The 13,118-nt window shown below is 41.6% G+C and overlaps 1 protein-coding gene across 4 annotated transcripts in view; it reads right to left on the reverse strand.

Annotated features, from left to right (window-relative positions):
* Positions 1–404: 404 nt before the first annotated feature.
* The window catches only part of nnt (nicotinamide nucleotide transhydrogenase), a 32,013-nt gene continuing 19,299 nt past the window's right edge, over positions 405–13,118 (reverse strand). For all 4 annotated transcript variants that reach the window (XM_086186494.1, XM_086186491.1, XM_086186492.1 and 1 more), the window contains exons 15-22: positions 12,779–13,012; positions 10,866–11,026; positions 9,653–9,832; positions 9,223–9,382; positions 6,592–6,673; positions 4,944–5,062; positions 4,106–4,221; positions 405–2,844 (exon numbers count right to left, since the gene is read on the reverse strand). In XM_086186494.1, coding sequence (XP_086042620.1) covers positions 2,695–2,844; positions 4,106–4,221; positions 4,944–5,062; positions 6,592–6,673; positions 9,223–9,382; positions 9,653–9,832; positions 10,866–11,026; positions 12,779–13,012 — 1,202 coding nt within the window. In that variant the 3' untranslated portion in view covers positions 405–2,694. The remainder of the gene's footprint in view (positions 2,845–4,105; positions 4,222–4,943; positions 5,063–6,591; positions 6,674–9,222; positions 9,383–9,652; positions 9,833–10,865; positions 11,027–12,778; positions 13,013–13,118) is intronic.

Consider the following 13,118-nt stretch of genomic DNA (forward strand, 5'->3'; position numbering starts at 1 on the left):
ATTTTTAATGCAGCAAAAACCTCCACTGGCATAAAAACTGTGGTTGTCAAAGGTCAAGGTCTCTGGAACAGGCGCCAATCTCAGAGCCATACATCAATGCAGTATTTCTAGTTTATTATATAATTTGAAGTGATGTTTTTACATCATTTTGTCTGCCCTCCATGTAACATAACTGGTTACAAGAGTGGAAAACCCTCTGCTCTCAATTCCATCATTTAGGTAATTGCTGCAAATATTTGAGTTTTCAAAACCCGGCGTAGAAAATTGAGCAGGTAAACTTCCCATCAAAGCAGTGGTAGACCTCGGGGAAAACCTTGCAGATCAGCTTGTTTACTATGGGGGAATTCAGCTGCACCGTTAAGAGTTTGTCAAGGAAGAAACAACACTTTCATGCCACATTTAGTGTAAATACAGCTTTATTAGGGATGAAAATGTTCCATGATCAACAAAGAACGAAAAAGAAAACGTTCACAGTACATTTCATCATTTCGTTTCCCTATCATGGTCCATTGGAACAGCGGACAACTTCAAAGCCCCGTTTGTGCTGCACACATATGATAACTACAAAAATACTTTCCGCAAGAGGGGCACTGTGGATATATTGGCCTTAGTACATTTATCAACATTTTACATCTCCCTTAAAATGATCAATACCTCAGACACAGCAACAAATATTAAGATGACTCTCAATCTAATTGTGACGACTACATTTGCTTGTCTAAATTACTCAATCTCAAATTAGCGCCAGTGACATCTGCAGCTCTACACTTGCACAGTAAACTATCCAACAGCAGAAAACTGAGGTCTGACGGTGAAAGATGCAAAATAAACACAAAAACAGAAGGCAATTGGTCAGGTGTAGTTTACAGGAGAGCTAGCGGGATGGAAAGTCTCCGGTTCGTGAAGAAGACAAGCGCTTTAATGGTCAGATGAAGGCTTATAGCTATTGGTCATTTTACGGAGAGGTAGGGTAGTTGTAATAGTCAACGTGTCAGGTCCCAGCATGAAAGCTATGGTACAGATCAGCAGGTCTACTACTCAAATCCTGAATTCTTAAGATTTCCAACGACTGAATTAAAAAGACCGTGTTCCTCTAACCGTGTTAAAGAATAACAACCTTACAACTTAATTTTCAAAAAAAAAAAAAAGAGTAGAGAGTGAAGTAACGGAAAGATGGCAGCAATTCAACCATAGCTGAAATTTAAAACTTCCATGCCCCAAATTCCTGGTTTGTTTTTAGTTTGCTTGGCTCAGCTGCATCAAGGCAGGTGCTGCATGTCTACTGTCATTTTTGTCTTTCGTAACTTTGTCAAATCGTTGCAGAGCAGCCAAACATCTGGATGCAGAATCCAGGATAGAGCTTGGCACAATTTATGTTGGGTTTCAACAAAAACAGGGAGTAATGTCACTTCATTAATGCTTAGCTAGCGCTGAAATGTGGCGATAGATTAAATTAAATAACTGCACCGGTACTTCTTGACTCGACAAGTCAGGTTAACATCTGGCACTCCTTTACAACCCTTCATTTCCCTGTACAGCAATAATGAGGACACAAATATTGGGAGTGGATGAGGGCAAAATCAAGTCACATTCACTTAAGAAAAAACAAAACAAAAAACAAACCTTCTTTCCCGTAAAAGCCAAAGGCAAACACCACATGTACTGTAATATATAGAGCAAACAAGATGATGGGACACACCTGCTACAAAAACACCATAAAATCCATTCAGCTATCAGAGCTACGAATGTGTGGTAGAGCTTTTATTAGCATGACAACACAGCTGCTCTATCACACGTAAAAGGTCGCATGGTTTTATTGCATTAAGTGTCTGCTGTTTGAATGGACTTTGGACTGTTTTCGGAGCCAGTTGGGATTCCTGCACTAAGCAGACATCATGAGACACTTGAGTGAAAAGGAGAAAAAGCAAATAGCGTGGCTAGATTTTCTGTTGAAAGTGGCTATGGCTTCTAAAAAGCAATCACGGACATTTTTCTGGGGTTCTGATTATTTGTCAGCATACAAAAAATCTCTCAATACAGTATAAAACCGGAACAGAAAGACCTTTACAAATATGTTGCACTATTTTGCCTCCCCCCCCCCTTTCTACTTGAGCAGAAAAAGAAGGTATTGAGAGGAAAACACCAAGATCTATCTTATTAGAATCCAAGAAAATGAAGGAGAAAAACAAGGGGAGAACAGTATTTACACCTCTACTACCTTTCTGGTGGTTCCCCCTTCGATAATGCTGCCGCTCCTCATTTAGTCCAATTCATCCAACATGTTCTATTGACCATTTCCTAAAACAGTGAAATTTTACATATCTAACATCTTAATATTGTTACATCATTTGATTGTTTTACATTAATGTAGGGCATTCCCTTCCTGTGAATATTTAGAAATAAAAGAAATGGTGTCAAAAAGAATGAAGACAAATAAGTGGGAGAATTATTTAGAAGATCAACATCGCTTGAATCTGACTGCATATTATTTATAATAAATGCTGACATTTCTATTATTCATAAATGACAGGAAGGGTTTGCCTAAAAGCTCAATCATCATCTTTGCTCAAATGGCTGAGAGCCATTGGGACAAAGATGATCTTAACGCCATGAACCCCCAGGAGAAAGGCCTCGTCTTCCTCACTCCGCACGTGCTCGTAGCAGAGTTTGCTTCTGGTGACAGGCTGGGAGACCTTACTGGTTTGAAGACTCGCGGACCTTCGCTTGCAGGGCATCACAAGTCTTCTTGGCGTCACCTAGCAACATGGCAGTATTGGGCTTGTAGAAGATGGGGTTGTCCACGGCTGCATAGCCTACGCCCAGAGAGCGTTTCATCACGACCACCTAAAACATGAGGAGATGCCGTCATAAATTCGTGCACATAATACACTTGTCAGCCTCAAATTGGAGGATCAGTGAGGACAGCACTTTCAAAGACACTTTTTTGGCACTGAAAAGTTTGATACCTACCAAAATGTTCCTATTTATTGACAGAACCCCCCCCCCACACACACATTTTCTCATTCTCAAGAAGTCTTGGAGGCTGAATTCAAGTGAAATGACTCATTTTCCCCCCCTAATATTTACAAAAAACTGTTTCAATCCAATCTTTGCTTTTGAGACATCCTGAAGGAACATTTTGGTTACAATGAATTAAGTTTAAAAAAAACCATGACAAAGCTACCATTAATTTAACATTATGTTACCTAGAGCTGACAGACTAAAGCACTACATTTTCAATTTTTCTCTATCAGCTGTACGTATTAATGAGCGTCTCTCACATTTAAGCCCTCACCAAAGCTCATTATGCTTGTCGTTGCTAGGTAAATCTCTGCATGTCAAAGTAGGAGGAGTTTGTGTGTGTTGACATTCCCGCGTCCCCAGGAGGATGCACACCAGGGACTCACACAGGCCGAGCTGGCTACTTCCAGTTAGCCTCCTGCTTACCTGAATCTGGATAAATAATTCAATGCTGTGGCTCCTCCAGACTCAACATACACTACAGACCAAATGGATCAAATCTTGATGATGAAACGAGTCGTTTCATGAGGGTTTTCCAAGAGTTTTACAGCTTCAACACCAATGACGGTCAGTGTCACATGACTCAAGCCCACATCATGAAGGTCCTACCAATGTCAAATTAAAGGTATTTCCCAAAAGTGTGCGTTGGTACCTGCACCTGCGTGTGGCTGAATGAGTGAATAAGTATAATGTCCTATTTGATTTCCCAGGAGGGAAAGTGTGTGCGAACCCGTCACTGTATGAATCCCAGATCTCGGAGTGGTGCCAGCGGGATGCTCTGGATGTCGTCATTCCACAGCGACACAGTCACCACTAATGGGATCAGGATGGACCTGCACCTGGAGCTGCAAAGATCTGTGTCTACGTGTGTGAGCCTGGGTGTGTGCGTCAATGAATGCGAGTATGCATCTTTTTAAGTTTGTGTGGCTTCATATGGGGGCCCTCACTGTGTGTTGACTTCAACATTCGGTTGTTGGGAGGAAAAAAAAGCGGTCCAGTCGTTAAAATAGTGCATTCCTCTTTATCTGTTTGGGCTTCAGGACAAATCTTTTAGTTTCACGCATGCAAGCGCCAGATGTCTCACCTGCTTAGACTTCCAGACCTCCAGTACAGGCATACCAGCAATGATGGAGTTGGGATCTTCCTGGGCGGCAGAGTTCACTGTGTCATTGGCGCCAATCACCAGAACCAGGTCAGTCTCTGATTGGACAAAATTACAGATTGGTGTTAAAATGTTAAAAATAGTTGTTGTATTTTTTTTTTTGGGGGGGGGGGGTGTCTTTTTTAAGAATTTGACTCATTAAGGTCACTGAAACAGACATTACTACTAAAGGCTTTTAAACACCCATGACATCACATTTGGATGCTAAAATGCAAATCATTCAGTATAGAGTATTTATGATGTACTTATATAATATTTTGCATCTCATTTAATCATTCACACATGCAAACTTTCACCAAATTCAAGACATATCTGTTTTTTCAAAGTACATCCTTTTGTTCTTGGTGTGCAAAGACCAATGATGCTGCATGTGTTTAATAACAGATGATATAAGTTTCACATTAAAATAAAGACTTGAGCTGCACCAGTGCCACCTCATTAAATCTGTCTCTTCAAAGCCATTGTAAGAGGGTTATGGGAGGAATATCACAACTTATTTAGAGATGTCACACACCAAATTTAAAGTCCTAACATAGCAATTCTATATCAAATGGCAAACAGACATGGTCTCTTTTTATGTATTTGAGAGATGAATGGTAATCCTCAGTTTTCTGAATGGCAAAAAAAATCTGTAAGAAAAGAAATTAACGTAGCCACATGCAACTGTTTTGGCTTTTAAAATAAAACCCAGACAGAAACAAAAGGAAAAAAAAAAAATCCATAATTTGGCCGTTAGTGGTCTCGTGGTGTGCCATCTTACCTGGGAAGTCCTCGTTAATTTCCTCCATTTCCAGGACGATATCATACGGAACGCCGGCTTCAGCTAGCAGCACGTTGAGCTGACCGGGCATACGACCAGCGACAGGGTGAATACCAAACCTGAGAACACAAAATACTGACTCTTTACACTTCAACACAACCCGCTCTTGTCTATGTTGTTTGTGCTTTGTGCTGTTACTGCATGTCTTGATTTTGTTGATCTACAGCTTTCCGCCATTTTAATTGTTGGGAGAGAGATGAAAACTGGGAACGAGGGAGAGTTGGCTAAAAACACGTGATGGAAATTTTGCAGTTGAAAAATGTTTGTAATTATATTGTTCTGAAGTCCTTGCCAACATATTGTTTGTTAAGTGTGCGTGTGTGCGTTTGTGTGGGAGTGCGTATGTGGGTATACAAATCTCTCAAACTCAATTAGCCATGTCATGTAATCATGGTAGGAAATCAACACCAGCCACTGAATTCAGGTGGCTGGCTCACTCCACTTCACCATGTGACCATTTCCTATTTGTTTGGTGATTTTTCGGCGGATACAGAGTACAGATGGCTTGTCAGATGTGGGATTTATTAGTGATGGCGGCCACAGATTGAAGATGTCAGTTTCTGCCCTCCATGTAATTCCACACTGCCTACATGCATGTGATGACATTGGAACGAGGGGCTGCGGTCTTGGGGGGCTTCCCATTGTTCAGGCATGGTAGCGTCCAGAGAGGGAAGAAACAAGAGGACGTAGTGAAACTAAGATCAAGGAAGAGGCAGGTATGACGATTAAAAGTTAGCATAGAGAAAAAGAGGACAGAGAGAGCTTGTCTCCTCTCTGGCCACCCACTTTCCTCTAATTAAACACAAATGCTCTAAGTAGCAGCAGCTGCCACAGCCAGGATCAAACGGCCAACGTAGGACAATTAGACCAGCTTCCGCTACCTCGTCCTTCCTCTCCTCTTTGCCATGTGCCCTTTCACGTTTCTCCTTTTCATACAGGTTTCTTCCTCACTTTTCACATCCCATCTTCCTGCCATCCAGGTTCTAGCTTGCAGATTTTCCTGGGGGAAATAGTGATACTTCCTTCTTTTCTTCAGGAACAGGTATCATCCCCTCATCAACTGTTCTGATCAACTCCAATGATTAATGGTAGACACAACGGTGTCTTCTCTGTACGTCATTATCCATATTCTAAGTAGCATCATGTAGGATTGCAGAGAAGCACTCCAGATTAGGGTTCCTTTTCATGTTCCTTGTCTTTCAAGTTCACTGTGTTTTTCAAGTCTGAACAAATTGTCAACATGTTATACATTTGATTTGAAACAGATGATTTCAGCAAGTATCCAATGTCGGCCGACTTACTAAAAAATTAATATATACATATTTGTATATGGTTAAAAAAAAAATCCTAAATCGTGCATCCCTACTCTTGATCTCACTAGTGAGACTGATCTGTGTGACATTACTGGAAATCACTTGTGAATTAGATGACAGTGTTCCCTGTCTAGAAACAACACAACAGTGGCTTTCACACCCCAGTCCTGTTCGCTTGTTATCTTGGAGCCAGCCTCTTTTGGCTTTCTTTGTTTTCATGTTAATATTCGTGTGTGTTGTGAAACTTTTCCCCTCTGGGAAATTCATGCCTTTACCTGACATCCTTTCCAGCATCTTTGAGTTGCTTCACCAGCTCAGCGATGGGGTACTGAGCCTTCGCAGCACACAGTCCATAACCTGAAAGAGACGTTGAAACAGGTAAGAATGAGCTAATATTAAACCAAACTGTGTAATAGTTTTTAAAATATAATAATATAATAAAAATTAGTCATGGGTTGTTCCAACTGAACTAATCCTGTTGTCCCCATCCTCTGACTCAACAGGAAGCATGACTGATCTTGTGGGTAGAAATCAATTAAAGTGAACAACATCGGTGGTTTTAGCCAGGATTGACTTCACCACGTAAAACTGTCCTGCCGCTGACCTTCAACTGTGTCACCCCCCAACCGCTGCTGCCACTCGTTTTTTTTTATGGTTCCCTTGAACGTGCTACTGCAGTCGTGAGAGCGCTGCAACACCGTGTGCACGTGTGTGTCTGAACAGGTATACTACTTAAATATTTAACACATGACCGAGCCGCCTTCAAACGAATTCCATTAGGGGTGATTGTATGTTGGGAAATAACCAATAAATGTCTGTTTCTCTGATGTCGGCTCTGTGGTGACTGAGGACTGCTCCCAGTGTGTGTGAGCAGTCAGGATTCAGAGCCAAAGGTCAGCTATGAAGGTGACTAACGCTACTCTGCCTTAAAATGTGTTGAGGGTTACAAAATATACCTCAAATATTACGATTAACCGATTTCTGCAGATTTTCATGACCTTTCTTATGGCAAGTGCCTTTGTGGCTCTACATTTATTCAGAATATTAATACAAAAGATTCTGATTAGTGGACAGGTGGTATTTAATTCTACAGCTCCGTTTCCGTCCCTAAGCTTTGGATTTCATTTGATAATGCTGCTGTTGGGTTTTTATCATTCCATCACACACATACAAACCCAAGCTACATGGTCCAGTGATATTTACTAGCCTTGTCACAACAACCAGTCTGAAACTGTCTCTTTCCAGCGCACCAATCAATATAACGCCATTTTAAATACAGCATTGGGAAAAAAAGAAAGAAGCATAGCCTAACGTCTGCAGTTCAGCTGGATAATTTAATGGGTTTTTTTTTTTATCCTTTTTCCACTTTACAATCATTCCAGTGGTTCTGATATTCTCTCTGGAGTTATAAAAAGAAACAAGTAGACCGTGCATGTATACAAACAAAGCCAAGATGACATTTTTGTTTATCAGGCTTGTCAATCAGGCCAAGAGACTGACCGCTTCAATTAGGGACCGACTGACCGAGTGCTGGTTATGAGCCGTTTACTACAGCAGAGAAAAACATTACACAATTGAATGCTGTGTGTGCACACAGTGATGACAGAAAACTGTTGAACTGGTATAATAATTTGTAATGTGTTAGTTGGGAAACTGTGCTGACTGACATCCATCTCTTCCTACTGTGTCAATGACAAGTGTCTGACTGCAGTATGACGTGATGTCACTGGTCAACCAGGCTGGACTTCGGGATAAAAACCTGCTTGGGCACAGCACGGATCGGGCAGTGTGAGTGTGCCCCGACTGACCTTCGAAGCCAATTTCCAAAATCATTGGAGGGATTTTTTTTTTTTTTATTTCAAATTTTCATGTTTGTACTTGTTTAACACCTTCCAAAACCTTCCAAATAAATGACAGCCATTTTATGATTTATTTCACTATTGGTGTTTTTGTGGAACATTTTGTGGAAAAAGAAAAAAACAATGAATAAAAATCCCATCAGTAAAATGTAACACTGGCCTTACTCCATCTAACTGGTTTGACCCAGATTTGACTCAGCTTCATTGATCAATACTTTCAACTGTGTCACAACTTTATATTTGCAGCTTTCTGGAAATTGCATTAGCTTCCTCCGAGTATTGAGTTCTTGTATATAGGCGGTCAGCACGCTTTGGTCTATGTTTACATGTACCCACGTGAGTCAGACAACTCTCGGGAGCCACGACCAGTTCACAACGGTGGACCGTGGGATAATGAATTTAGGTCAAAGCCCAACACAGACATTTTGATATTGATATTGAAAATACGTGAAACTGCAGCTGAAACACAGCACGCACCCCCCCCCCTCGCCTAAACCGTGAAATTGGAACTCCGAGCCAGTTTTAAAGGTAGTACTTGACTTGTCAACAAAAACCCACCATACGTCATTCCATCTCATTTTCCCTTGACCTTGCATATATATGTATATATATATATATATATATATATATATATATATGTATATATATATATATATATATATATATATATATATATATATATATAAATATATAAACACACATACATACACACACACATACTTTTCACTGTAAAATGTCTATTTAGCAGGGACTGACGACCACACAAACACCTGAAAGTGTGTGTGAGTGTGTTGGGGCCACTCTACCATGTCTTGTCAATTAGCCTAGCAAAATGATGACGTAACATGGGTCAAGAAGAGGTTAAATAAACAGAACACACACTTTGCTATTGCTGAAGGGGATAAAAAAAGAAGGGGGGACTGGTAAAGTCAAAGTGCCATGTTTTTCCACTCACATATGAGACCTCTGGGGGAGTGTGTGTGTGTGTGTGTGTGTGTGTGTGTGTGTGTGTGTGTGTGTGTGTGTGTGTGTGTGTGCGCGTCTTACCTGGAGTGATGATTATGCTCTGGGCCTCTTTAATCATGTCAACAGTCTGATCCACATTGACCTCTGTGTGTGTTCCTGTGATCTCCATGGGCTTTCCAGTCCCGGTGGAGGAGGTGCCGTAGCCTCCCAAAATCACGCTGGCCAGCGAGCGATTCATGGCCTGAGAAGTGAGCATTGATATGTCCAATTTAAATTTTTTAGATAGCTTCATTATCTAGTTGACTTTATTGATTGTGCAGCAGATGAGCAGGGTTAATCTTCTCAAAAGACACAGAGCAGAGATCCAGTTCTGATTTGAGACTGTACCATCTTGCCATCATGATAACGTTAGAGTCCCTCCTGGTGGACAGGAGAGGAATGACCAAATGATACTGCTGACTTGTACATGAAATTCAAGTCTTCCTGTTATTGAGGCTTCGCACAAACTCACCACACACATAATATATGACAGAATGGCTCCAGATGATCCGATGAGAGCTCCAACGATGGTCAGCAAGTTGTTATTGAGCAGGAAGCCCTCGGCGCACAGAGCCCAGCCGGAGTAACTGTTGAGTACAGTGATGACCACCGGCATGTCAGCGCCCCCGATAGCTGCTGTTAAGGTTACACCCTGGAGGAGAGAAGAGGGAGAACATGAGGAGTTGAATCCACTGCTGTGATCTGAATGTTGCAGATCCAACTATTATTACTCAGCTTGATTCTCCCTCAAAAACAATAGCATACTCTCACTCCTCCACGGCAGAGAAAACAGCCTTTTAAGTGTCAGATACATTTCACAAGCACTCGTTTTCTGTCGATCTATCATCTGAGAGTTTTTTGTTTGACAAGGGCTGACTGCAGTTACCAAAACAGCAGTACAATCCAGGAGTGTGAGCTAAACTTTCTGGATTCGCACAGATGCACATCATTGGTTGGTCTCACTGACGGGCTGCAGATGTACCTTTAGGGAACTTGCACAAGTGTGGATACTTAAACTGCAATTTGAAGTCTGACTGAAGAGTATTCAAATAAAAATTAAATTACATCCATCAAAATTTTCTTGGGAGACATACATTTGTTGGAAGCAGAAAAGTCCAGTTGCTGATTTTTTTTAACAGCACCTGTAACACTGCCAGGAGTGCTAATTGATACAACGTTACTGACACAAATGCCAGTGTATTTTCCCACCTTACTGATTCCTCATCTGTTCTATGTGGAGAAAAGGGACCTACAGGTTTTCAGTGTTAATGCAACTATTATCTCTAACTCTAAACAGATCGTAGAAATAGTTTGCATGTCGCTCAGATGTGTAAAAGCTCCACTGTTGGAACTGGTTCTCAATTCCCGTTCCTATAAAGTCTGGCCTCTTTTGCCAAAATGGCTGCCAGAGTATTAACGGTTTCTCCCCAACTCAAGATCAAAATTATTTTTGAATTCTGGGCAGCTACTTATCAATGTGCAACAAGCCTCAACAACATCAACAACCTTGTAGTCTGTTTCCAGCAATGATTTGTCTTCTCCCCTTCCTGGTGTTAGCAGGAAATCATCATTCTTACTAGTCCAGTCTGTTAGCTTTTAAGAAACTGCAGCCTGTTGTCTATAACAGCTAAAGTGCATGTTTCTAAAAAACAAACAAAACAAAAACAACAACAAATGGGCCGTACCATGATGGTGGAGAGAGCAGAGACTGATCCGAGGCAGGTGAGGCCCGTGGTGTAACTGGGATCCAACATGTACGGAATCATGGTGCCAACACTGCCCGCCATAAGACTGGCATTAAGAGCATGACGAGCAGGCAGAATCAGGGGAGCACTGTTCAAAAGACCTGCGCAGAGAGAAGAGGATGATGGGCAGACAAGGCAAGAGAGAACGTTTTATTGGTGCAGAACCAAATACCACCACTGACTCTACATAAACACCGACATTCATTTAACATTCAGCTGTGAACTCGTCATAAAAAAAGCATAAAATCAACAAAACCGAATGTCGTGTCCATGCATAATTTGTCCTTATGAAACACTTGCAGCCAACATGGCACAACAGTGTGGCAGCTAGGCCTGGTGCCAGCACATGAACCTGATGAACTCTTTTTTTTCCCCTTTTCCCTTCACAGCAGGCAGCAGCGGCCATGAGGCATCAGACCTCTCCTTGTTGACAACTACAGTACGGCCAAGCCGACACATCATCTGACTGCAGCTAAAATAAAAACAAACTATTAATCTGCTTTTGAGGGAAGTTCATTCACATCAAGTCAATATCTACCCCGTGTACATTCAAATGCACTGAACTGCAGGGCTGGGAGTTTCAAATGGTTTGTCTCATTTCTTTGATAGAGATCAAAATGAGAGAGACTGACTCCTACTGACTCCAGCTCTGATGCTAAGCTAAGTTCATCAACTCCTGGCTCAGGTTGGGTAGTCAATCCTCTCATCTAACTCAGAGGCAAAAAAAAACAACCCAAAAAACAAATAAGCATTTTTCCAAAAATGTTCCCTGAGAGGAAAACGCCATCAAAGTCTGAAAAGCCCCTGGGAACCCTACTAATGCATATGTAAGAGGCCATTGTGGCTCCAGAGGGACTCTCAAGTGCTGTCACTTTAGGCAATAGGAAGAAGTGAGCTCCTCATTGCTGGTAGTGGCCTTTAGGTAATGGTTGCCTTAGCTGCTACTAGAATAAACCACCACTTCTCTACAAATTAATTGTCTGTAACTGGGTAGCAGTTTGGGCAATCTCAGGAGTATTCCCCCGGGAAATGACCAAACTTTGGGGTAGCCAAAACATAGACTTCCTCTCTTGTTTGACATTTGTTTGCAGGCCAATCAGCAACTTCACACGCAAGAAAGGAGCTCAGAAATAACACAACATTTATTCTAACCCTGGGTTGTGTCACACTAGAGTTGGACATTTTCTTTTTACAAATAACAAAGCACAATTACTACTACGGATATTGAATTTCATTTGAATACTCTTTTAAATGATTATATTTGAATAATGTGAAAACATGTTTTCTTTAGAAAATGATATGTAGCCAGGACACCTCTGCAGCAGTACAACACTTAATTTAATGTAATACTAGGTAGTGAGTTAATAGCCCAGTCATTGTTAGGTCTGGTTTCAGTCTGTGTTAATAAAAAAGTAAAGCTGGCTCTTATGCGATTGGTCACTCAAGACTATTCACCAAAACGTTCCCGAAATGTTGCCTATAGTTCCTGCATTCAAGGAATCTGATCACAGCGACGACATTGCAGGTAAAGTGCTGAGACACATCATGTTTTGTTACAGAATAATTAGCTGCTTTGGTTTTTTTGTGTGAGACTTAATAAAGGAGTAAAACTGCACCAATCTTAATTCCATCCAAGTGTTTGTTTAGTTCAAAGTCTTCAAAACAGTGAAAGTGCGATTGTGTACTCGGCTACATTTGATATGCAGTTTAGTGCTTCTCCTCATCTGTGCTTCATCAACAGTGTGACAAATGTGTTAACAATAGCATGACAGCGTTATTCAGTTTCTGTCTGGACATCAGCGCCATCCTGGAAGCTATTCTGTCAGACACCAGCACTAATTGTAGTTTCACACCTTGCAGTTTGCCATACGCCACCAGAGAGCCACTGAAAGTGATTCCACCAATGTAGGTGCCCAGGTAAGCCACTATCTTGGTCAAGTTGGCTGCAGGGTCTGTGGCAAAGTGAGGGTACTCGACCATGTACTCTGCCACACAGGTGAGAACGGCGGCCAGTCCCACCAGGCTGTGGAAGGCAGCCACCAGCTGGGGCAAGTCTGTTATCTGGATCCTCTTAGCGATGGTCAGGCCTGAAGAAAAGAGGGAGGGATGGTAAGTAAACAAAGGTACTGGCTCGGAGAGGCCAACACGCAAATAACATGTCTACACACTCAAGAGTACAGCTGGGAAATGAGT

The sequence above is a fragment of the Aulostomus chinensis genome, chromosome 19, assembly GCF_037954235.1.
Source record: "Aulostomus chinensis isolate RoL2024-O1b breed Wild chromosome 19, RoL_Achi_v1.0, whole genome shotgun sequence".
NCBI lineage: Eukaryota > Metazoa > Chordata > Actinopteri > Syngnathiformes > Aulostomidae > Aulostomus > Aulostomus chinensis.